This window comes from Ictidomys tridecemlineatus, chromosome 2, assembly GCF_052094955.1.
Source record: "Ictidomys tridecemlineatus isolate mIctTri1 chromosome 2, mIctTri1.hap1, whole genome shotgun sequence".
NCBI lineage: Eukaryota > Metazoa > Chordata > Mammalia > Rodentia > Sciuridae > Ictidomys > Ictidomys tridecemlineatus.
The window spans coordinates 13,720,687-13,746,026 of record NC_135478.1 but is presented as its reverse complement, the minus strand read 5'-3'; the positions used below and the strand labels follow the sequence as shown (position 1 = coordinate 13,746,026).

At 56.3% G+C, this 25,340-nt stretch overlaps 1 protein-coding gene across 10 annotated transcripts in view; it reads right to left on the bottom strand.

Moving 5' to 3' along the window:
• The window catches only part of Myo9b (myosin IXB), a 95,229-nt gene extending 69,920 nt beyond the window's left edge, over window positions 1–25,309 (bottom strand). For all 10 annotated transcript variants that reach the window (XM_078037770.1, XM_078037767.1, XM_078037772.1 and 7 more), the window contains exons 1-2: window positions 25,180–25,309; window positions 7,060–7,956 (exon numbers count right to left, since the gene is read on the bottom strand). In XM_078037770.1, the coding sequence (XP_077893896.1) occupies window positions 7,060–7,899 (840 nt within the window). In that variant the 5' untranslated portion in view covers window positions 7,900–7,956; window positions 25,180–25,309. The remainder of the gene's footprint in view (window positions 1–7,059; window positions 7,957–25,179) is intronic.
• Window positions 25,310–25,340: the final 31 nt, after the last annotated feature.

Sequence of the window (25,340 nt, the reverse complement as noted above, 5' to 3'; positions counted from 1 at the left end):
GTAGGTGCAAAGGGCCTGTGGCCTCCCAGCTGGAGGAGGCCCACGGCTCCTGCTGTCCCCAGGTCCTGTGAAACAGTGACAGTCACAGTTAACTGCAGCAGGCGGACATGTCAGCTGACTAGACCCGGCTTTCCATAACGCTCCCTTCCTGTTTTCTGGTCAGAATTGCACAGTGAGGCTGCAACCCGTGCCTGGAGGTGGGGGGCCGGCAACCAGTGACACCCTAATCTCAAAACAACTCAACTTCTCCTTTTGGGGAGCTGAGAAAAAGCCCCGAACGCCACAAGCTGCACAGCCCTTCAGCCTTCTGCAGCCTGGGCCGAGCAGGGGAGGAGAGTGTTCAGGAAGACACAGGCAGTGTGAGCGAGCGGCAGGGCCCAGGCCGGAGCTGCCTGCGGTACAGGACCCGGAGACTCCCCCAAAAGACACTTCTAGGTCCTGAACCCTGGAAGCTGTGACCATGACCTTATTTGGAAACAAGGTCTTTGCAGATGTAATTAAGATAAGGATCTTAAGGTGAGGTCATCCATGATTCAGGGTGAACCCCAAACCCAGTGACAAGAGAGAAGAGAATGAGATCAGGGACACACACAGAAGGCGGAAGGCCACAGACGATGTGGACAGAGGTCAGGTGACATATCCGCAGCCAAGAAACCCCAAGGACTGTGAGAGCCACCAGAAGCCGGGAGAGGCAGGAGAGGGACCCCCGACCCCCCAAGTCTCCAGGTGGAACCGATCCCGTCCACCCCTTAACTTTGGACTTTTGGCTTCAAGATCTGTGAGAATAAATACTGTCTGTTTAAGTCACCACCTTCGCTGCCCTTTGTTAACAGAGGCCACCAGAACCTTGCGTGCCAGTGTCTCCATGGAGCTCAGTTTCCTCATCTTTACAATAGGCAGCGCTGCGAGGGGCCTCAGAGACGGTGGGTGGGCAGGACCCGGGGCCCAGAGCCCGGCACGGGAGTCTGAGCCATGGTGACTAATTAGTCCTCCTATCAGAAAACAACTGGGTCACCTCAGAGCACCTGGAACTATGGGTGACATCCACAAGCTCAATGTCTACAATTAACTGCAACTGAGCCTCAGCGGGCTGACTCTAAAGTGGAAGTTCTCACGCAGGGGAGATTCTGTTCTCAGGGGACACAGATGACGAGGACATTTTTGGCTGTCACATCAAATGTGGGGAGGTGCTGCTGTTCCATCTGATGGCGGGAACCAGGCACACTGCTGAACACACTTCAGCGCTCAGGAGGCCCAGCCCAGAGAGAGACGCAGCCCCGAACCTCAGCCCCGCGGGGAAATGGGCCCTGAGCTCGGCCTAGCCCCATCCCTTTGCAAACAGTTGCCCAGGAAGCACGTTTGCTGCCATGACATGGAGTTGGCTCAAGTTCATTTTGGAACCTGGTGTGGGCACCACCCTCCACCAGCTTCTAACTGCTGGAGAAAACTGGCCTCGCTGGCTCAAGCTGTTGAGGCCCCAAGGAGGCAGCCTGGCGAGATCAGGCGTCTGACTCATGAAGGGTGACTAACGGCCATCCACTGCAGCTAGGACAACTTCCAGAGTCCCTCAGGGCTACCGCAGGAAAGGAGGTACAGGCGCGGAGGCTGGCGGGAGCCTGACCGGCATCAGGGCAGGAATTACGGGTCCCAGGATGACAGTAGAGCTGGGAGGCCCTCGGGGACAAAGGCACAAAATACCACAGCTTGTTACTCGAGGGGGACTACTGTGGGCTGACCCGTGTACCCCCAACAAAAGTGAAGTCCACACACTCTCTCCCAGAACCTGAAAACGGGATGTTATTTGGAAACGAGGTTTTATTTGTTTTCTCGCTATAACAAAACACCCGAGGCTAAGTACCTCGTGAAGGACGGAGTTCATTAAGCGCACAGTTTTAGAGGCTAAAAGTCCCAAGCTGGGGTGGCCCCATCTGTTTGGCCTCTGGTGACAGCTCTCTGGCTACATCACAGCATGGCAGGGAAGTGCAGAAGAGACCAGCTGTGCTACAGCTTGGCCCTGGAATGTCCCCTTAAGGCCCATGTGCTGAAGGCTGCCCCCTAGTCAAGGGTGCTCCTGGGAGGTGACAGAATCTTAGGAGGTGGTGCCTAGAGGGAGGTCTTCCGATCAGATGGGGATGTGTCCTTGAAGGGGACAGTGGACCCTGGCCTTTTTTGTTTTGCTTCCTGGCCATCACGAGGTAAGTAAGCAATTTCCTCTGCCATGGTGTCCCCACTGCCTTGGCACAGGCCCCAAACCAACTGACTAACTCATCATGGCTTGAAGCCTCCCAAACTGAGCCAAGCCAGAGCTTTCCTCTTCTTATGCTGCTCCACCTCAGGTAAGCTGGTCCTCACAAGTTGCATGCAGGGGGCCAAGAGTGTGGAGGTGACCTCAACCCACTCTCGTAGAACTCACTCCTCCTAGAAGCCAGCAGAGTCCTTCCATGTGCAGCCTCCCAGGACCTAATCACCTTGCACGAGGCCCCACCACTTTTTTTGCACCAGGGATTGAACCTAGGGGTGCTTAACCACTGAGCCACATCCCCTGTCTGTCTGTCTGTCTATCTATATCTATCTATCTGAGACAGGGTCTTGCTAAGTTGCTAGGGCATTGCTAAATTGCCGAGGCTGGCTTTGAACTTACGAGCCTCCTGCCTCAGCCTCCTGAGCCACCACATGCACCACTGTGCCCGGCCAGGCTCTGCCTCTTAAGGGTTCTACCACCTCCACACTGCCGCACTGGAGACCTGCCTCCAGCACAGGGACCCCTGGAGGGCACAGCAAAACACAGCGAGCGTCTCTGCAGATACAACTGGTTAAGACAGGGTGATGCTGGGGTAAGATGGGTCCTAAACCCAAAGAGTGGCATCCTGGCTAGAGGACAGATGGAGACACACCGACACCAGCAAGGGCTGGAGCCTCGCAGCCACAAGCCAAGGAGCCCCGGAGCCCACAGAGCTAGAGCGGGGGGATGCTACCTACATGCTGTAGAGGGAGCGAGGCCCTGCAGACACCTTAATTTTGGACCCATGGCCTCCAGGACTGGAGAGTGCCCTGCTCTGAGGTGCTGTTAGGGCGGCACAGGAAACTCGAGCATGTCCTGCATGGTCCTCGGAAGAGAGGAAAGCTGCTCTGGAGGCCGCTGGGGAGAACGTGGCCCCTGGACTCAGACCTAGGCATCGACTGCCCCGTCTACACCCTGCCGAGACCTCGGGGGCCGGCAGGCTGCCTCGGCTGAAGGCGTGGTCCCAGCGCAGGGCTCAGGTGGGGCTTCTGGGGAGCGGCCAGCAAACGAGGCCCCGCGGCACCGGGGGTTCTGAGCTCAGGGAACTGCAGGAAGCGGCCCTAGAGAGCCCTGAGGCGAGCGGTGTGGCCACCGCGGTGCCCACCACCCCAGGCCCAGAGCAGGGAGCCAGCGCCAGACTCGAGATCCCGAAACTCTGAGCCACAACCCAGCTTTCCCCTCGGTTTTCCTCAGCATCTTGTCAATGACCAAAAGCCAAAACAGCAGGGCTCCGGTGTTCCCGCCTGTGGGTTCCACGACAGCAGATGCCCCACGTGACAAGACCCCCGTGGGTCACCCGAGTCTGCCCTCACGCACATGCTGACTTCGACTGTCCTGGCCCACCCTCGAGCCCGCTGCCTGCCTGTGGGAAGGACGGCGGGGCCACCGAGGCCTCCCCCAAGGAGTTCCGGAACTGGGATGCAGCCAGGGTCTCGGGGCTCCTGGGCAGGCTGTGTGCCATCAGCGACGTTCCTGTGGCTCCCGAGGCCCTGCTGGGACTGCCGCCTGCCTGTCCCCGGCCCCCGCTCTGCCCCTGGCTCACCCTGTCCCAGCGTGTCCTCCTGATGCCCACGCAGCCTCCTGGCCTCTGCACTGGCCGTGCCTCCTACCAGCTGGCCGCCCGCTCACCCGGACTCCCTCCACGCCCAGCTCAGGTGTCGCCCCTGGATCTCAGGACCCTGCACTCCTGGGCCTGTCTGCTGCTCTCGATGGCGGCCTGCCTGTCACTGAGGCTCTGTCTGTTACCGTCTGCCTGCACGTCAGGAGTGACGGCTCCCAGAGGGAAGACCTCGGTAACCATCTCGGCCACCAGGTGGCCCAGAGCCTGGGCTGGAGACTTGCGTTGGCGCGACACCCTGGGCTTTCGTCCCCATGCGTGCGTAGACAGGGGCCATCACTGTGGTCAGGGCTAGTTCATGAGGGAGGCGTGGTCAGAAGTTAACAATGAACCAGAGCGACCACAACGCACATCACACCACGCGAACGTGTGTCCCCTCCGGACACCTTCCGGCACGTTCACGGCCTTGCCCAAGCAAGCACCCCCCCGGCTCCCTGAGCGCTGGCAGGTTGCGCGGAGCTTTGGAGTCCTCATTAAATCAAACAAGGGCCACGGGAACACAGCACTGCAACATGGCCACGGTCTCATGACCAAGACGCCTACTAGGAGGCCAACCTGGAGCACATAGTGGACACGCCGGACAGGAGCCTAGTGTGCAGGGAGGGGCCATCTGAGACACTGCGTCACACCCCGCAGAAGACAGTGCAATTCAAAACATGCCAGATGTTTACTTCTGCCTTTCTCCATTTAACATCTCCAGGTCACAGCTGATTGCTGGTAACCTGGACATCCCAGTGAAACCTAGAGCAGGGCCACAGTACCTGCGGAGGGAGTGGAGGGCCCGGAGGGACAGACGACCCGGTCAGGGCCGACTGCCATCAACAAGGAAACGCACACGGTGCTGGCAATGAGCTTAGGAGCTTTTAAGAAGTTCACGCAGAACATGACCCGAGTCCTCAGGTTACTCGCAGGGGAAACAGAAACAGGCTGCAGGTCTCGGCAGGAAGCTTGTCGTATGACCCTGTTAATTCTATGCGACGTTTCAGGGAGGAAGAGGAACTGAGCCGTCTTCTTGCCAGCGCAGGCTACATATGGCTTGGGGGATGGGAAAGAGGCCAGAGGTCAGTGCTCCGGGGAAGGCAGGACTGCCCCTGACCCACTGCGGAGAAAGAGGTTTCAAGATCCTACGGATGAAGAAAGATGACACATCCATGTGCAGTTGTCCTGGGACTGGCCCAGGACTCTCCCAAGGACACCAAAGCCAAAGGTGCTCGAGTCCCGTCTATAAAATGACATCCTATTTGCACAGAACTGATAACATCGTCCTGCAGACCTTAAATCCTCTCTAGATGACTTAGGACACTAAACAATATGTGCACAGCATGCTGTATTGTTCAGGGAATCACAACAAGAAAACAGTCAGTCCGTGCTCAGTACAGATCAATTCTTTCCCCAAAACAGTTCTGATTCATAGTTGGTTGAATCCATAGACGTGGAAACTGCAGATACTATAATGAAAGATTATTCAGCAATAAAAAGTAAGTCCTCACTGGGTGCAGCGGGCCTGCCTGTGATCCCAGCAACTCAGGAGACTGAGGCAGGAGGATCACATGTTGGAGACCAGCCTCAGCAACTTAATGAGGACCTAAGAAACTTAGTGATACCCTGTCTCAAATAAAAAAAAAAAAAAAAAAAAGGGTTGGGTGGGTGTTGGGATGTAGCTCAGTGGTAGAGCACCCCTGGGTTAATTCCTCAGTACCAGGAAGAAAGAAAGGAAAAGAAAAAAGAATTCTCAAGCCACAAATGCATATTACTAAGTGGGAGAAGCCGGTCTGAAAAGGCCACACACCCTGTGACTCCAACTCTATGACATTCTGGAAAAGGCAACACTACGGGGACAGCGATCAGTGGGTGCCGAGAAGAGACAAGCACAGAACACAGGGCAGTGGAAATCCTCTGCATGGCGCTCTGCACACCGTATTCCACCGTCTAGTGTGTCACACAGAACGGTGCCATGTGGCCTTCTGCAGGGATCCAAACACACAGAAACAACACCAAGAGTGGACCCTGAGGTGAACCTGGGACTTCGGTTATGCCCAACATATCAACAAGGGCTTGGACCAAGGGCACAGATGGCCACTCTCAGACGCCCTAACAAGGGAGCTGGGAGGGCCGTGGGGACTCTGTGTCATCTGCTCTGAGTTTCTGTCATCTAAAGTGATCTAAAAAATAACATTAAACAAGAAAAAGTAGAATGCTGGACCCCAAATTCAGGGCTGCAGACCCCCTGAGCCCACACCCCACCCTGACCAGGTGATAATGGCTGCATCGTCTGGAGTCACGTGGACGCATTGAGTGGGGCCACTGAGTGGTCACTTCTGCACCCCCTGAATCCACGCTGGGGACTAGAAGGCTCGGATGGTTCCTATGGGGTCTGACCAAGGGACATTGCACAGAGGACAGAGGGTGTGGGGGGGCTCTGCTGCCCCTGTGGACAGTGCTGCCAGATGACCCCCTCCTGGCCTGCTCTGTGGTAACGCACTCGACTGCCACCTGCTGAGGCTGTGGCGCCTGCTGCTTCTGCCCACCCTGCAGCCCTTCAGAAATGCCGAGTTCAACTGAGCACACGGCTTTGCTCTCAGGACTGGGGACAGACGGCCACCCTCCGGATGCTGCAGATGCATCACCCCCACACTTCACTTTCTGGATCTGGCCCTCCCGGGCTGGCGCTCCCCAGCGTCAGCCAAGGGCTCTGCACACCAACTCCTGTGTGCCACCCATCGTACCTGAGCCCACAAGCGGATCACCTCTACGCCCTGCCCCGATCCCAGGACCACTAGGGGCACCCCTGGGCCAGAGCCCGCCGTGATCTGCAGGAGCCAGCCTTCAGTCTGCGTCTCCTGCCTTGCTCGTTTCCCCACAAAACCCAGGACAAACCCACCCGGCACCTCCTAACCGACCCTGGTGCTTCCCCAGGGTGGCCCTGTGTGATGTGGAGCCTGCACGCGGGAACGCCAAGTGCCCAACTGTCTCCTGGCTTGGCTGGCCTGTCCCAGCGGAGTGATAAAGAATCTTTTACTTTTTACTCATTTTTTGCATTGCAGGGATGAACTCAGGGCCTGGGGCACGCTAGGGAAGCATGCCACCACAGAGCCTAGCCCATCCCCAAGCCCGCATCTTCAGAGGTGAGGGTCCCTCCTGCCACCCACCCCACGCTCACCTCCAGCACGGGGCCGGCCCCCAGGATGGTCCTCTCCACGCCGCTGGCGTAGCCCTTCTGGCTGAGGGCAGTGAGGCAGTGGATCAGGAAGTTGGTGCTCTGGGTCTTGCCAGAGCCGCTCTCGCCCGAGATCACGATGCACTGGTTGATGCGCTTCCTCAGCATGGCGTAGTAGGCCACGTCGGCCAGCGCGAAGACGTGCGGCTCCAGCTTGCCCAGCTGCTGGTTCTCGTACATCTTGACGTACTTGGGGTTGTAGATGGGGAGGAACTTGAAGGGGTTGATGGCCACGAGGATGCTCCCCGCGTACGTGTAGATCTTCTGCTGCAGGAAGCGGTGCTTGAGGTTCTTCAAGAGGTTGTCCTCGGTCAGCTCGGGGAGGTTGCAGAGGTCATCAAAGTCCGCCTGCTGTCGCGGCAAGAGGCCGCGCTCCACCAGGCGCCGGGCGGCCGTGGCCTGGGCCACCAACTGCATGTGCACATATTTGATGGTCCCGTCTGCGTTGCGCTCCTGCAGCAGGAAGTAGTAGCCATCCTCCTGCGGGTGCTCGTCCTGAGCCCGCCGGGGCCACAGCAGCACGCGATGCACTGGCGAGTCGTTGGCATCTAGCACCCACTCCTCCCCGCCCGACTCTTTGACCTCCACCAGCACGTAGCACTTGGTGCCATCTAGCCGCAGGCTGGCGATGGCATCCTTGATGACGTCGGACGTGGTGCTGTCCTTGGTGGCGGTCACTCGGCAGGAGGCCTGGCCCTCGGTGGTGGAGAGCCGTGGGTAGATGTACAGGTGGTAGGCTGCCTGCTCCCGGCGGCCGGAGCTGCCCGCCTCTTGCACACTCATCCTGTCGGCCGCCCGGCTTCAGCATGCCTCCCGGGCTCCGGTGAGCTTGTCCTGGAGCTGGAAGGGAGGTCAAGGTCAGGCAGCTCTAAGCCCTGGGAAGAGGGATGTGGGACGCCCACCCTGCACAGACAGCACCAGACCCGTGGCCAGAAGACCCTGCCCCGAGCCGGGCCAGGAGCCACCAGCTCTGGCTCCCAGGGTGACAGTGGAAGAGCCTGTCTTTTCCTTAGTGCTGGAGCTGGGACCCAGGGCCTGTGCGCGTGTGGTGAAGTGCCCTACCTTCCACCAACCACACCTCCAACGCCTTCCTTCTGCCCTTTAACGGGACATCTGACTCATGTGGCTCTCGAGTGACGTCACCAGTCAACTCCAAAACCAAATCCTCTCATTTGCCCCATCGCGGCACTGGTCCCACCCTGCCCCACGTCCAGCCTCGTCCAGCGTCGTCATCCCATGTCCAAAGGCCAAGACCATCTCAGCTAAGGCTTCGCTGCCCACATCCTTCCTGGCCTCCGCTCCCTGACAAAACCTCCTCAGCAGCTGCCCGAACACATCAAGCTTGGCCCAGGCGCCTGGCTACGTCACCACCACACACCCGGCCAGAGCGCGGAGAGAGAGCAGGGCTGGACCTGTTGGAACTGGGGTCCCCGAAACCCAACCAAGGAAGATGAGGTCAGGGCAAGCCACTGAGAACTGGCTTGAGCAGAGCTCAGGGCGCGTCTGCTTCTAGAACACGACTCCAGCCTGCTGGGGAGAGGAGCGCCCTCAGGCCCAAGCCACGGGGTGCCCTGCAGGCAACTGGCCAGTCCCCTAAGACGGCCAAGGTCTAGAGCAATGAGAAAAGGTGTGAAGAATCTGAATGCAAGGGGTGCCTTAGAAGGGATTCCCAACCAGAAAGAAGACGTGACCCGGGGAAGCCGAGTGAAGGTCGGGGAATGCTACAGTCTGGATCCCACCCGAGTGTGTTCGCCAAGGGTTCGGGTGCCAAAAGCTTGGTTCCTGGTACAACGTTGAGAGGGGGACCTGTGACAGGTGGGGCCTTGCAGGAGATGATCAGGTCACTGGGAGGGGCTTAATATCACTCCTAGGAGGCCCTGGTTAGTCCCCTCCAGAGTGGGTGGTTACAGAAAGCGCAAGTCTGCTGCTTTCCTGCCACGTGATTCTTGTGGCATGCACCCCCAGATGCCCCCAAGATACCATTTGCTGCAAGGTTGTCACTCAAGGCCACACAGAAAGTGCTGAACGGATTTCCAGCCTCTGAACTGAGAGGTACCCTAGCCTCTTTTTTAAATGAAGGACCTAGCTTCAAGTACTTTGTTATAGCAACAGAACATAAATTAAGATAGATTGTAGATTATAGATTCTACATTATCTTTGCAACTTTTATGTAAATCCCAAGTTATTCCAATAGAAAAAGCTCTTGCCCTCCCCTTCTGTGGTGCTGGGGATGGAACTCAGGAGCCTCAAACATGCTAAGCAAGTGCTCTACCGATGAGCTGCATTCCAGCCCTGAAAAAGCTAATTTTAAAATTACATTTGCTTTTGGAGGCTGCTGGAAAAAGAAAATGCAGCTGATGCTGGTGATAGCCCATTTGGTATCTTGGAACAGGAGGTATGTATGCAGTGTGGGTCATGTGAGTGCCACTGAGGGACGAGGACAAACCAGACCTTGGCTCAAAGCCCATCAGGAGAGGCTGTATGTCGACAATGGCAGAACACATGGAGCCCAACAGTGAATGACACAGGTAGGAGCACCTGCCTCGGGTCCTGGGGATGGAACATCTCCAAGGGAACCTGAGGAGGAGGAATGCATTCTGAAGTGGAGGGAGGAGGTGCCGTCGGCCCACGGCTTGACTTTATAAATAAAGTTTTATCGGAAGGCAGCCTGGCCATTCATTTACATGTTGCCCGTGCTTTCAGCCATCCTGACTAGGTGGGACAGGCACAGCAGAGCCTTTAAGGCCCAGAAAGCCTGAGATAAGTCACTGTGCAGCCAGAGAAGTGACCAGAGAAGATCTGCTAACTTGGCCCCAGCAGAAGCATGACTCAGCAGCGGGGCCTGTGGGGCAGAAGTGTCAGGAGGGTGGAGGAGGGGAAGGCCGGGGCCATGGATTCTGCAGCAATGACAACTGTTAACACAGGGAGGGGGAGCCGCAGCAGATAAGAGGGAGGAGTATTTAATTTTGAAAACCTGGACTCGTAGGGGCTCTGACTGCTCCTCTACCCCTGGGCACTAGGTTTCTAGGTTCTTCACGGGTTCAAAGATCATCCTTGGAATTGCTGCTTCCTGGCATCTGTGCACACCCGCTGGGGTCACGCCTCTCAAGATGCAAGTAAGCAGGAACACTGTCATCTCTCGATTCAACTGTTACATTAACCCTCAGAAAGACCTGCATTAAATGAGGCAGCTTATCCGCTCTGGAAACCACTCGGGAGATTTCTTTAAATGCTAAACACACATCTAGCACGTGACATGGCAATTCTGCCCCCAGGAATAACGCCAGAGAAACAGGCAGAGCCAGCCTCTGGGACATAACTCCTAGAGCCCCAAACTGGAGCCGAGTACAATATCCATCAGCCAGTGGAGGAGCCAACTGGCCACGCAGGACAACGTGGTGCCGCGGTGGGAGCAGCCTGTGGTACCTGCTGTGGCAGGGAACAAACAGAAGCACTGCCCTACAAACAAGGCCAGACCAAAAGACAGCATGCCTGCACCCAGCCATTCTGCTCCCAGGTCTTGATCACAAAGAACTGAAAACAGAGACTCATATCCTTGCGTGTGAATGTCCTGTAGCACAATTCACAACATCTGAAAGATGGAAATGACCCGAGGGTTCATGACTGGATGAATAGATGAGCAAGATAGGGTCTGTCCATACATGGGAATATTATTCAGTCAGGAAGAGGGATGAGGCACTGGCACATGCTACATACAACGTGGACAATCTCTGAAAACACGACACTGAGAGAAGCCAGACAGGAAAGACCACAGTGTGTGATCCCAGGGACTCAGAAATACCCAGAACAGGCAAATTCACGGAGACAGGAAGAGAATAGTAGTTGCCAGGAAAAAGTGACAGGTAATGGGGACAGGGTCTCTTGGGGTGATGCAAATGTTCTAGAACCAGAAATGGTGTTTGTGCAATGCTATGAATACACTACATGCTGCTGAACTGTGGAGAGTGGTGAACTTTATGTGATTTTACCTCAAATTTAAGAGTCCAGGCTGTAAAATTCCATGTATATAAAATTCTACAGAATAAAAATGAACCCACAGGGGCAAGAGCTGCTTGGTGGCCGCCTGGGGTGGGGAGGGTTGACCAAGAGTGGGGGAGACGGCGTGGGCGATGGACATGTCCATGCCATGGGCACTGTGGCTCAGGGCGCACTCTCAGGACCTGAGGGTCACTGTGCAGCGGTGACACTTTCCTAAGACTTCCACATGGTGAGGTCCACGAGGGGACCTGCCTCCCAGGATACGGCTCTGCTTTCTAAATGTCCCCACCTTATGCCCAGGGACTGAGTTCCTGGGGTGCCATAGCAAGGAGGCGGCTGGGAGTTTGTGGGCGCACCAGGGGTTCAGGGAGCCTGAACCAAGGAGCCTGCTCTTCTGGCAGAGGGTTCACCACAGGATGTCCCCATGCAGGGCCACGGGGTCGCAGAAGGCGGGCGGCGACCCCCATGCACTTCCAAGTCAGGTGAGAAACCCAGACTCAAATCGTAGTTTTTACACCTTAAACACAGCCACACACACACGTGTGCACACGCACACTCATACACCTGCAGGCTCACACACTTGCACATGCAAAGCTACACTTCTTCACTGCACAGGGGCATTCCAGCCGAAGGCTGACAACAGGCGCGATAGTGGCCCCATCAGGCTACAACCCACCCGCTGCTTCCAGGCGTGCGTCCCGGGCCACCTTCCTCCTCCCTGGCCTCCCTGCTGGTCCGCCTCCCTCGCCTGCCCAGAGCAGCAGAGCTGCCCGTCTATGCACCACTCTGAAGCGGTGGTGGCTCCAGTTTTTCTGTGATGCCAGGTCCAAGAAAACAGGGGACAGCTCAGCCCCAGCTGGTCATGACAGCAAGAGCCTGGTCAAGATGCGGGGAGCAGGAGGCCTGTGGGGCGGAGTGCAGCGGTGCCTCCACACCCCAGTGGCTCACGGGGGACAAACTCTACACGCCACAGCGTGACTTCTGTTTCTGCTTCCTGACAACCAACCCTGACCTGGCGATCCGGGGACAGGAAAGAAGGAGACCTCATTGGCCAGCGATGATGTGCGGTTTGTGTAAGTGTACCCCGCGACTCACACGACTGCAACCTGGCTTCCCAGCGTGTGTCTACCAGGTGACACAGGACGACACTTTGTTCACGTGCATACAGTGCACAGACTAGCGCGTGCACACACTCTTGTACCAATACATCCACATTTATCAACACACACGGCTGCCCACATGCAGACACATGTGCGTGCAAAGTATGAACATAACACACAGGCCCATGTGCACGTGGGGGCACAAACACACGCCTCCATGCAGACAAACCCACACGCATGTCTGTGGGGCCTCCCCCTCACTTCTATCCCAGACTCAGGGCTTCCACAGTGGCTCCTGGTGCAGGGGTGGACCCCGGTCCTGCCTCCCAGCCACCTGGCCTGCAGCCTGTCCCCCAGCTCCCACCTGGCCCACAGCCCCGTCCCCACAGCGTGGAAACCACGGTCCCTGCAGCCCCACCTCCCAGTCCCACCAGAAGACGGCACCAAACTCCTGCTAGTCCTACCTGCTGGCTAGAAGCCTTCCCTGGCCCCTGGGCCCCGTAGTCCTGGGGTGGGCAGTGTCACTTATACCTGCCCCTGTGCATGTCTCCTGCCCTGCCCAGGGCCCATTCACGCCACCACACCTGCTCAGGCACGCTGGTCCCACCTGGAGCCCACTACCACCACTCTCCCTGCCTCCCTGGACATCAGGGGGGTTTGTCCTTGTCTCCCACTGACCTGGGCCTATGTGCTGTCACCACATCTCAAACCGTCAGGAGGGCCTGGCCTCTATCCTCTGTGCCACTGTGGGGATTCCCTGGAAGAGCCGACTCCATGCGGCCGTCCCACAGAAAGCCCCTTGGGATGCCCACCTCCAAGCCCTTCCGTCCAGCCCTCAGTGCCCCTGGCTATGCAGCCCGACGCAGCAGACTCCCTTCAGCTCCACCTGTGCTGGCGGCACACCCAAGCCCTTCCCGGGGGTCAGGCCCAGGATCACAGGCAGGCCCTGGCGGTCTCCTGGATGGCCCCCAGCCCAGTCAGGGAGAAGCTGCCCCAAACGCCCAACACACAGGGCAGTGCACGTCCCCTGGGCCTCAGCGGGCCTTCAACACAGGCCTGGCACTGCTCTCCCTCCCAGATGTCCAGGCCCTGTGCAGCAGCCTGCCACCCCCACCTGCCCGAGGTACGCGGCCCTCCCCTGAGACCACAGGGCCTGTCCCCACCCTGCTCTCCCCTGGCCACTATCTCTGCCCTCCAGCGGGAACACAGCTTGAGGCTCTGGCTGAATAAGGCAGCTCTGCTCCCAACCCAGAGCCTCAGGTGGACCATCTCCCCCACAGCAGGGCCAGGCCCACAAGCCCTGCCCACAGGTGACGCCTGCCCACAGGCCTGTGCCCTGGTGGGGATGCAGGGTCGGGAGCTGTGTGGGCCAGGGGAGGATCAGTGCCTCCTGAGGGGCGGGCAGCCGCCTCGGGGAGACCTTCAGTGTTCCTTCTCTTCCAGGGTGTCTACTTGCTCTCCCATGAACTGAAACCACGCAACTCATGGCCCCCACCAGAGCAACCAGAGGTGGCTGCCTGATCTTGGACCTCCCTGCCTCTAGAACAGAGACCCGAATCAACCTCTGTTCTTCAAAAATTACCCAGTCTCAGGCATTTTGTTATAACAACAGAAAAAGGACCAAAGCAGTGTGTCATTTCACCGATAACGCTGGGCTGATTCCCTCAACCTGGGCCAAAACACACCCTCATGGCCCTGATCCATTCTGAAAAACTGACTTCCAGAAGAGCCCCCAACTCTCAGGTTCCCCTAGAACAGCACAGGAGAGTTACTATCTCTCAGCATCCTCAACAGCACTGGGTATTAATATTTTTCTCACTCTGCAGCCATCAGTGAGCACAAAAGAACATTTCATCTCTCACATTTCTTTGACTCTCAGGTTTGGTCTTTGAAATTTATGCCCATCAAGCAACTATATTTCTCTATTTATAAACTGCTCAGATCTCGGGTGTCATTTTTTCTATTTATCTTGCTCTATAACATAACGCTTTCCCTGGTTTGATGAAACGAAGTCACACCAACTTACTTTTCTTGTGGGTTTTTGTTTTCTGCAGTGCTGGGGCTGGAACCTGTGGCCCTGAGCATGCCAGGCAAGTGCTCCGCCACGGAGCCGCACCCCAGCCCTGCCATGGTGATTTTAATACAGATACAGGCATGATCCTCACCTCACGATGTCCGCGTGAGCCCGTCCTAAGTGGCAAAGCATCTCACTAAGCCACACATGCCATGTGTGTGATCAGAACACTGCCATCCCCCTGTGGAGGGGCAGAGCCGCCCAACATGGGGCCTGTTCTACAGTGAAGCGCTCACGGCATTTAATGAAAGTGCACCAAAAGTGAAGACAGAAGGGCCGCTCTGCCTCCCCAGCCTGGGAGAGGTGGGACCTCAGAGCTGGAGTTGGGTTTCTATAGAACACACATTGCTTCCGCACCATCACAAGGTCAGAAAGTCCCCCGCTGGACCACACCAACTGGGCTGTCTGCACTGGTCCCCAGGCGGGCTGGTCTGCGGGCCATCTATTTTAGGGCGGGCACTGCCCGACCCTCCCTGGATCTGATAAGACACTGACTCCGCTTCTGTTTGGGGTCCTGGCCTCCTGGCGTCCCTCTTCGTATCTCAGTGGTCCCCTCAGAAGTCAGGCTGTGCGTTCCTAGTGTCCTGCGGCTGCCGTAACAAAGAACCATGAACGAGGGGTCCAACAACACGGCCCGCTCCTCTCCCTGCTCTGGGGGCTGGAGTCTGGAGCTGAGGTGGCGCTGGCTGGCGCCCTCTGGGGCTCTGTGCGGGGTCCTTCCCAGGCCTCTCGGCTTGGGGGGGGCCTCTGGCGGTGCTTGGCGCCGTGTGGCTTGCACACACATCACTCCGCTCTCTGCCTCCACCCCCCCGCCCCCTCCTCTTGGCACACAGAGCCACTGACTGGACTGAGCGAGCGCTCGTCTAGAGAGCCTTAACTCATCACATCCGCAAAGACGCTGCTCCCAAACATGGCCGCGTTCTGAGGCTCAGCGTGGGTTTGAACTGGGGGGTGAGTGCTCTTCCACTTAGTCTGTGTGGAAAGGGAAGAAGGAAGCCACACAAGAAGCAAAGCGACCGCTGTGCCGCCTGATGGGTGGAGCCCTCTGCTAACCTTAAAGGCTGAACAGTGACTTTTGGTCCAAGGTCGCCCTGGGGCTGCTTGGGAGATGCCACACTGTTTTGCTTATCACAGCTTCAGAGGATGTTCTTCAGTAACGGCATCTCTCTCAAGGGGGCTCTGGCTATTTTGGGCTTAGGGCCACCAGCTCTCAATACAGCCTGGGTCCTGGAAGCCAGCCATGCGGTGGCTTGAGATCCTGAGGACAAGTGGATGTGAAACCTAAGCTGAGAATCCCCCGGCTGTGCCCAGCATGACAGGAAACAGGTCAAGAACTACAGAACTTGGGGTTGGGGTCACTACGGAGGACAGACTGGCCAAGGGGCAATGGTGGGCTGTGGCCATGTGCTGGGGCAGCAGGTACTGAAAAGCGGTGTCCTTTCTTAATCTGAAAGCCTTACCACACACCCCAAACAACATGTCCCTTTCATCCCCAACGGCCCACTATGCCAAGTACACACAACGTGAATGAGAAGCCAAAGCAGCCGGGCACAACGGCCCACACCTGTGATCCCAGCTACCCAGGAGGTGAGGTAGGAGGATCGAAGGCTGAAGGCCAGCCTGGGCAACTTAGCAAGATCCTATCTCAAAGGGCCTGGAGTACAGCTCAGTGATAGAGCACCCAGGGTTCAATCCCCAGTACTGCAAATAAATAAGTAAACACACAAACAAACATAAAATAAGCAAAACCATCCCCAAGCCACCAGGATCAGTCAGCCAGACTAGTGTAAGAATGATCCCCTGATCCTGTCACCACAAGGAAACCAAACAGTGGGTTATATAGATCCCTGCCAAGACAGTCTGGTGGCAATGAAAGCAAATTCATCCACCAATGGATGAAGGGGCAGATAGAGTGCGGTGCAGCCTCCTGTGGAATACTACTCAGCCACAAAAAAGAATGGAGTTCTACCCATGATCCACACCACAGGGTGGATGAACCTCAAACACTGTGCTGAGGGAAAGAAGCCTCACATGAAAAGACATACAGCTGATGCCTCATCTACATGAAATGTCCAGAACAAATCTACAGACAGCAGATGCGAGGCCATCCTGACTGACTGCTGGGAGCAGGGCTCTCCTGTTGGGGGGTGACAATGTTCTAGAACTAGATGGTGGTTGCACCATGTTGTGAATCTGCTAAGTGTTATCAACGGACATTTTATGTTACACGCATTTTACCACAATCAACAGGAACACACCTCTTAAAAACCTGAAATGTGAAACAGCAAAGGTTTGCAACAGACTGGTACACGTCTGTGCTGAGAAGAAACACACCTCCACCTTCTCACTCTCCTATGGGGAGGAGTCGTGAGGAATGAGGCCCTGGGAGCTGGCGGGCGGTGAGTGGACCAAAGGCGAATCAGCGACTCTGCAGGCCCGGCCCAGGCCTCGTGTGTGAGAGCAGGATTCCGACCGTCACTTTGGCGAACATGCTGGAATTCACTGGAGAAGTCAAGATGGGGCCTCCAGAAAGTGTAGTGTAGCTGCTTCGTTTATATAAGGCCATAATTTGAAGCCACATGTTTATCGGATGAAATCATTCTCAAGCTAAAAGGAGCAGGCTAACATTACAGAGGAGCCGTGCAAGGCCCATGGACTCCAGCGTGTCCCCACTTTCCCGCACGGTCTCCCGGAGCCTGCTGTTTTCTTCTTCTTCTTTTTTTTTTTTTAGAAAAAAACAATTCCATGGAGCCCTGGGGAAGATGGACGTGACGAGTGACTGCGACACCAGCGTCTTTATCACCCGCAGCGCATCCGGGCGGGAGGGCCTCTCTGAACTGCCCTGGCTCTGTCTTCTCCACCTCAAGCCTGAATGTGAGATGCCCCCACGCGGGAGAGTTGGGCAGAAGTGGGTTCTCGGGAGAAACCCCCTGCCTCAGCTCTTGGAGGGGCGGCCCAGTGCAGTGACAGGAGAGAGGAGCTAGGAGCTCCTGGGGGCGTCTCAAAAGTGGGGCTGGCTCATGAATTCAACCCAAGGTTGAACAGGCTCAGGCCAAGGTCAGCCATGAGCAGTCCTGGACTGGGAGGCATGGCTGGCAGCCCGGACCTATCTCAGTGTGTCGCCCGGCCACAGGGGTGGGTCAGGGGAAGGATCTGCAACCTCAGGTGGGAGCAGTTGGCTAAGCCGACAGTGTCAGAGGGCAGAGTCACAAAGAGAGTGCTGTAGCGGCTTGATTAGTGTCCCCAGAATTCACGCGCACTCAGAACCTCAGAATGCAACCTTATTTGGGAATAGGGTGTTTGTAGATATCATGAGTTAAGATGAGGCTGCACTGGATTAGGGTGGCCTCAAATCCAGGGACTGGGTCCTTAGATACAGATGCACAGAGAGAGATGACATGTAAAGATGGAGACAGAGGCTGGGAGGATGCAGCCACAAGCCAAGGGACACGTGGAGCCCCTGAAGAGGTCCGCCCAATCCTCCCTGGAGACTCCAGAGGGAACTCAGCCCTGCTGCCACCTGCATTTGGGATTTCTGGCCTCCGAGACCTCGCAACAATCAATTCCTGCTGTTTTAAGACACGAGTTAATGGCCATTTGTTACAGCAGCCCCAGGACACTCATCTAAGTGCCCAGTAGACAGACACTCCACGCTCTGCAGAAGCCACGCCCAGAAGGTGATGTGTGTGCCCTTTGCCAATGTTTCTCTGCTGCTCCCCCCACCCCCCAGCTGGTGCTGGGTACAGGAGAAAGCAAGAGTGTGGACATGAAGGAGGCCAACCCATCAACCCCAGAGCAAATGCATCTCCAAAATTACTAAGCACCTGGAAAGGAAAAGGAAAAATCCAGCATTTGCCCCCAGAGACATTTTTGGTTATCACCACTGGACTGAGGCTGCTACTGGCATCTGGCGAGTGGGCCAGGGCTGCTGCTCAACAGGCCACAGCGCCCAGGACACCTTCCAACAACCCGCAAAGAAGGACCCGGCCCTCAACATGAGCAGTGCTGCGGTGGGGAAGCTGGGGACAGAGGCCCACAGGGTCGGGTGTCATTCTGCCCCGAGAGGCGGAGGCGGCTCAAAGCAGACAGCAGCAGGGGCCTGTGCGATTCAAGGGAGGCAGACCCACTGAAGCCTGGGGAGAGGCCAGGCGGGGGCAGCGGGAGGGCAGGTTGGCCGGGGCTGGTCTGAGAATAAGGAGCCCAGTGTGGCTTCCAAGGCCAGGGGCAGTGAGGGAGGGAAAGAGGGCAGGCGGTGGGAGGCCAGCTCCCAGAATGCCCTGCTTACCGACGTGGGAAGGAGTTCAGATTTTACCCCAGTGGAATGGAGACACCCTGGGGGTTCTGAATCAGGAGGCACCAGGACCCGAGTGACACTAGGACATCACCTGAGTGCTGTGTGGTACACGCACCATGAGGGGCTTGGGTCAAAGTGGGGTCCCACCCAGTGGCTTCTGCAGGTGCTTGGAGGCGAGGCCAGGCCCAGGAGAAGCGGTGGAGGGCAGAGCTGCAGGGCTCCGGGCCCTTCCCGGAGACCGTGGGCCTCCTCATGCAGAGGTGGAAGGCTACCCAGAAAGCAGGTCTGAACAGGCAGAGGACCCCTTGTGACCCCTTCTTCAAACCACACAAGTAAAAAGCCACCTGGAGAGTAACAACAGTGACAACGCAAAACCAAGCACTGGCAGTGCGGACAGTCACGAACCTGGCCCGTCCCGGGGAGAGGCAGCAGGAGCTCTCCTCCGCTTTTTCCCCGTTCAGTGCTGGGGACTGAACCCGGGTGCTCCACCCCTGGGCTCCACCCCCAGCCCTTTCTTCTAAATCACTTTTTGGTAGCTGCAGATGGACAACACCTTTATTTTACTTGTTTATTTTTACGTGGGCTAAGGATCACGCCGAGGGCCTCGCCGTGCCAGGCAAGTGCCCTGCCACTGGGCCACAGCCCCAGCTGCCCCAGCCCTTTCTGTATTTTACTTGAGACAGGGTCTCATTAAGTTGCTGAAGGTCTTACTAAGTTGACGCAGGTTGGCCTTGCCTTGTGATCCTCCTGCCTCAGCCTCCTGAGTAGCTAGGGATACCAGTGTGGCCACAGTGTCCAGCTGGAGACAGATTTAATTGTCACACAGGGCTGTCTGGACATTTTGGTGGCTGGGGCTGGGGCGGTACTCCACGTTCTACAGTGTGTAGGATGGTCCCGCCAGCAAAATGGTCCACCCAAGGTCATCACTGCCTAGCTGAGAATCCTGCTTTAAACAAGAAGCTCACCTGCACACCTGAGGGTCTCCTCAGGGGCTCAGGGTCTGACACACGGACGTGGCCTGACCCCAGCTCCTTGGCTGCATGACAGTTATGGCGAGGGAGTGAGGGAGGCTGGCCAGACACGTGCCCTCGCCAGGACACCTTCTCCACCTTTTCTCCTCTTCCTGCCAAACCAGGAGGCAGACTCCCAGAGATGGCCAGGGGAATGGGACCAAGTTCCCAGCTGTCCTTTTGCTCCTGTTCTTACACCTGTCCCTAATTTAAAACAGCATCTCCACGTGACAGCTGGGGACCCTGGTGCTCTTTCCAAGCAGCAATTAAGGAACCTGGTGTGTGTGCCCCAGCATGAGTGACAATGTCATGTCTTCGCCTCCTGGTTTCACTGGCCCCAGCGTGGTTGGAGGAGGAGTGCTCAGACCAACAAGCAGGGAGATCCACGCCAAAGCCCTGAGCATCCCTGTGCTGCTGTGACTTCCTGTGGCACCCGCCTCCAAGGCACAGCCCACATCACAGCTGGCAGTACAGGGCAAGTTCTTGGGTGTCCCTCCTCTTCCCTGCACAAGCCTGCAACCCAGGCCCAGGCCCCGTCACAAGGTCACCTGCTGCCAGGCTGTTAACTTGACTTCTGTGGGCGTGACCCCTGGCTGAACACTGAAGACTGTTTCTGCTCCCCTCCCCTGCAGGCCAGCTCCGAGTCTGCTTCCCAATTCAACACTTCCCTTTGCTGAAGGATTTGAAGACCTTCCAGAAGCCTCTTTTGTCCAGTCACGTGGGACAGCAGTTGATCTCGAGGCCATTTTAGCCCATCAACAGAGTTGCTTTTGGAAGCTCCTCCCTGTGACCCTGGCAATACTGAGAACAGAGGCCCCCCACCCCATGCCACATTTGTCAGTGTCATCTGGATCACTGCAAGGCACAAGTAGCCTGTAAGGTCAGCCCTAAAATGACCCCTTGCAAAAATCCCTCGAGATTCACTCCTCCCTGGGCAGGGTCCCTGCCTCTTCGTCATCCTCCAATGTATGACTATAAAATCTGGAAAATTCCCCAACAGGGAGCTTCCAAAGTTGACGTGGCCAACCAACCTGCCCACCCCTAAACAGGTTTGTTTAAATGAGTGACAAGACAGGATGAATGCACCCTATCTGCTATGACTCTCTCCCCACATTCTTCTCCTACCTAAAAATAAAGTTGTCCCTTACCTGGGATCATGGAATACGAGTTTCCCCCAAATATTCATTTGCTTAAATCCTGGTCCTGGTCCTTTAGAGGTGACTCTATTTGGAATTATGGTCTTTACAGTGAGGACTACAGTGGACCTACATCCATGTAACTGGGATCCCTTGGAAACTGGGCCGGCGACAAGCACAGGAGGAAGACAACATGGAGCGGGGAGACGTCAACGGGAGAGGCCTGGGACAGACTCCTCAGTCCTCAGAAGCAACCAAACCTGCCAGCGCCTTGGTCTCGGACATGTGGCCTTCAGGACCATGAGACAATAAGTTTTTGTTAAAGCCACCGTCTGTGGCGCTTTGTTAGGGCAGCCGTGGCAAAGCCATACCCAGCAGCCACTGCAGTGAAGTACCCACGGCCAGGCTCCCTCTCTCGTACACACGCGAGCCCGCGAACTTGGGCAGAGCTAGGATCCACACAAATGAGTCAGACAAGGAGAGCTTATTCATCGCCCCGACGAACCCACAGGCCGAACCCCTGAATCACTACTTTATTTACCACTGGGCTTGGGCTCAGAAAGACTTGACTAGGAAATGAGTAGAACCCAAACTCATCGGCTGCATTTTTTTAACATGCCTAATCTCAGAGGCTCTTTCCCAGCCAAAAGGAATCCTGAGAAGGAACGGGGCTCCTCTGAGCCGCCCCCAGTGGTGGTGGGCTGGTGCAGAGACAGGGCCCTTTGTTCTGCCACGCCGGACGATGAGGAGGGCAGAAGAGAAGGGCCTGTCTTGCTCTGCAGGGAGGCCACGCCTGGGCTGGCTGAATGGCGGGCCGAGCAGGGGCTGCCTGGCACAGTTGGGCTGGGGATGCTGGACGCACAAAGGGCTGATGGGTAGGGCACAGGGCAGCACCCAGAAGGGAGCATCAGAGTGGGGGGAGAGTCGGCTGTCTCCCACCACTCTCAGAGGTGAAGCAGCAATGTCACGGTCAGTGCCTGGGGGGTTGGGGGGGGGACACAGTGGTTGGGACAGTGAGGAGGGATGCATGCAACAAGAACAAAAACTAAACAGTGTGTGCTTGGGAACGGATGGGCATCTGGAGGCACACAGGAGGAGATAGGGCGGCTTACAAAAGGCGTGCTTATCCGGGGCAACTTGCAAAGTAGCTTTTGAGAAGAGAATCTAGTATCTCTAATCTCAGAAGAAAAGTCACTGTTCGTTCCCAGATGAGGACGGTGCCTCCAGAAATCCAGGTCAGTGGTGATACAAAGAAGAGCAAGACAATGGCCCCCACTGTCCCTGGCAGTTCCTCCTCGCCTGTCCATCCTGGGGGTGCTCTCCTATCTCCCCTGATGTCTGTTCCTGACAGTTCCTCCTTTTTGTCAGAACCACTCTCCAGATAAAGAATTGACTGGACAGCAGAATTCAGGGGCGGGCGTCTTCTCCCACTGCCACCCCAGGAAGCAGCATGGCGAGAGTAGAACGCACACCAAAGACCCCCGAGGCCATAGTGGGCCCTGGACGGAAACCAGATTTTAGTACAGAGCATCAGTTCTCCCCCGGGGCTATTTTGCGTTTCTCCAGGGAACACATCTGGAGAGATATGGGGTTGTCACAACTTGTGGAGAAGCAAATGCTATTGGCATCTAAAAAGTGGAGGCCAGGGATGCAGTGCTCACCGTCCCATAGCACACCAGGCGGTCCCTACCGCAAAGAACAATCCAGCCCCAAAGGTCAACGATGGCACGGTTGAGAAATTCTGCCCTAGAGATTTGGTCTGCAGCAATTTAAGGTTTCTTATGATCCTTTACATTCTAGAAAAAAAGCTCAGAGAGCTATCTCTGAAGTCATCACCTACCTGGGCCTATTTTAGGAAAACAGGACCAATGAAACCTTTTGCTGGTGGTTGGTAGAACAAGAGAACAGGGACCAATAAAAGCATCTATTATAGCAGGTGCTCAAAAAGGGCAGGGCTTCAAAGGAGCTGCCTATGCAAGTCTGTCTTCCTTGCTCGGTTTAACACCCTGACGTCCTTCCAAGTCTGGCACGAGGCCAGTCACCTCTTCCGAGGAAACTTGTTGGAATCCCCCTTCTCCCAAAGCTTATGTTGGCCATCCCTGATCCTGACCCAGGATAGATTGTGACCCTCTGTCACTGCATAGACCACCTGATCTGAACTCCACTCTTTCTATGTGGGAGACACTAAATGGCCCTCCTCCAGCAAATGAGGGTTAATTGCTGTCCTTGGGTGTCAGTCAAGTACCTGGCACAACCAACTCTTGCTTAACTGAATTCTGGACCCAACACATACAACCTGGGAGAGATGAGCAAAGGGAAGCACCAAGTCAATGAGTCCCTGCTGGGGAAAGAAAACAGATCCTACAGACTCACGGGGAGATTCCCAAGTCCCCACCTGATTTATAGTCACCAAGATGAACTTGAGGGAGGGTCTTTCCCAGGGATTTCCAACTGGATAGTTAGGTCCAAACCTTTGGGAATGGGTGCACTATGCAAAAACACACTGATTTTCTACTTGGAAGATAAGGGCTGGGGGTGTAGCTCAGTGGTAGAGTGCTCATCTAGCATACATATGTTTGACCCCCAACACTACATAAACAAACGAAAAAAAGGTTGAAAAAAGCAATTAAAAATCATTTGTGAACATAAAAGAGCAGAGTAGGAAGCTGAACAAAAGTAAAATCATTGTCTTGGGAATTTGAGAGATGGAGGCTGCATAAAATCTGAGGGAGGGTGTGTTCAGGAGACACACAGTTAATAACAGGGGCTGGGTTTTGAAAAATGCTGATGGAAGCCCATCCATTCATTTTGCAGGTGAAGAAACAGGGAAAGAGACTTGCCTGAGACCAGACCATAACAGTGCTTCCTCATGAGACCCCATTGGGCCAGGCTCCTGGTGCAGGGAGGAGGCAAAGGTATGGCCATGGGATGGGAAGATCCAGCCCTGTTCACTGGGGTGTCTTAGCCAGAGAAAGTGACAGTCAATGTCCCCAGGAGGCAAGGCTGTGGGCTATAACTGTGCATCCTGGAGCAAGCAAGGCTGAAAGCCTTTTCCCCTAAATGCCAGAACATTCTGGTATAGGTTATCTAAGGCTTTCTTTGTATTCAAACTATCCAGATGCATCTCTTAAGTAAGCTGTAAACCTGGCCCCTCTTCTGTTAGATCACAGATAATGCCCATAGAACCACAAAGCTGGAGGCACTTGCCAGAGCAGACAGAGACAGACCCAGGACACAACTTTCCAGTTGCTTCTAGACACCTTGATTCTGGAGACTCCAAGACCAGAAAAATGCCCTGGGGACTCTCAGGCTGCAAGTTAAATGTCTCTACCAGCTCCCAAAGAATCATGGAGAGACCTTCTCTTAAAGAACCTTGGCCTGCGGGGGCACCCAGGAAAGAAGGGAGGGTGCAAGGGCTATTGGGCTATTGGGCCCTTGAGCTCATAGCCTCCGGGGGAAAGATTTCCTGTATGTCGTTTTACCCATTTAAGTCCAAGGAGGATGCAGCTCCGAGGAAGTGCTTATACCCCTGCATAAACACACCTTCACTTCTGAAACACATTTTGCGTCCCCAAGGCACCTTGTTTGCTCTCTCAGGGACCCCAGAATCTGGCTAGTCCTGTCTTCAAAAGAGAGTGGTGTAGTTTCCAAGATTGGGAGACAGACCCAGAGGCGCTGGGACTCCCCTCCAGATCACCCAGCTGCTGGGTGTGAAGTCAGAAAGGGGATCAATCAAGAGGGGAAGGGGGGCCAAACCTCCAGGGGGCTGCACTCCAACGGCTACGCAGTACTAGTCTAGCCCTTTTCCTCCTCTCCCCTTCCCGCCTCCCCAGGCCCTCCCCTCGACCTACCCTGGCTTCTCTCCTTTTTTCTTCCCATAGTCCCCACTTCTCTTCCCTTCCCAAAAGCCAGCCCGCCGCACCAGTGGTTCAGAACCTCTCACACTTACTGAGCGCCCACTGGGTGCCAGGCGCCGCTGACTCAAACACCCTTTAGCGCTTGGGTCGCGAGCAGAAGCCCCCAGGACCGTCCCGTACCCTTTCCTCGCGACCGCACCCCAGCTGTTCCCGCACCGGCCTTGCCCCCTCGCCCAGTCTGGGCCTCTCAACTCCGCCTCCTCGTCTTCCCCCGCTCCCAGCCCCGTTTCCTGCGACCCCCCAATTACCACTTAAGCCACGTCCTCTTCGGAGAAGCTGCTCAAAGCCACAAGACTCACCCCCCCACGCGCCCACAAGCTGCCTCACCAGCTCCATCCCTATCTACTTTTCCCTTCTTCGTCTCGCTTCCACCCAACCCCGCAACCTCTCCACGACCCCCAGCCTCGTTCCCGCCCCCTGGACCCCGACCGTCGCGTCCCTCATTAGCCTTCAACTCCGTCCCTTTTCTCAGCGGCTGCTCCCCGTGCACTCTCCGAACTTGAGCACCCAACCCACAGCCGCCTGGAACTCACCTGGGCCTCGGCCGCCGCGCGCCGCCGGTCCCGGGCCGGGTCTCCGCCCGGACACCCGCCAGCCCGCCCGCCGCTTCTCCAGCCGCTCCGCCCCGCCGCGCCCGCCGCTCCCCCGCGCGCTCCCACTTCCGGGTTCCGGAGGGGCGGGGATGGGGCGTGAC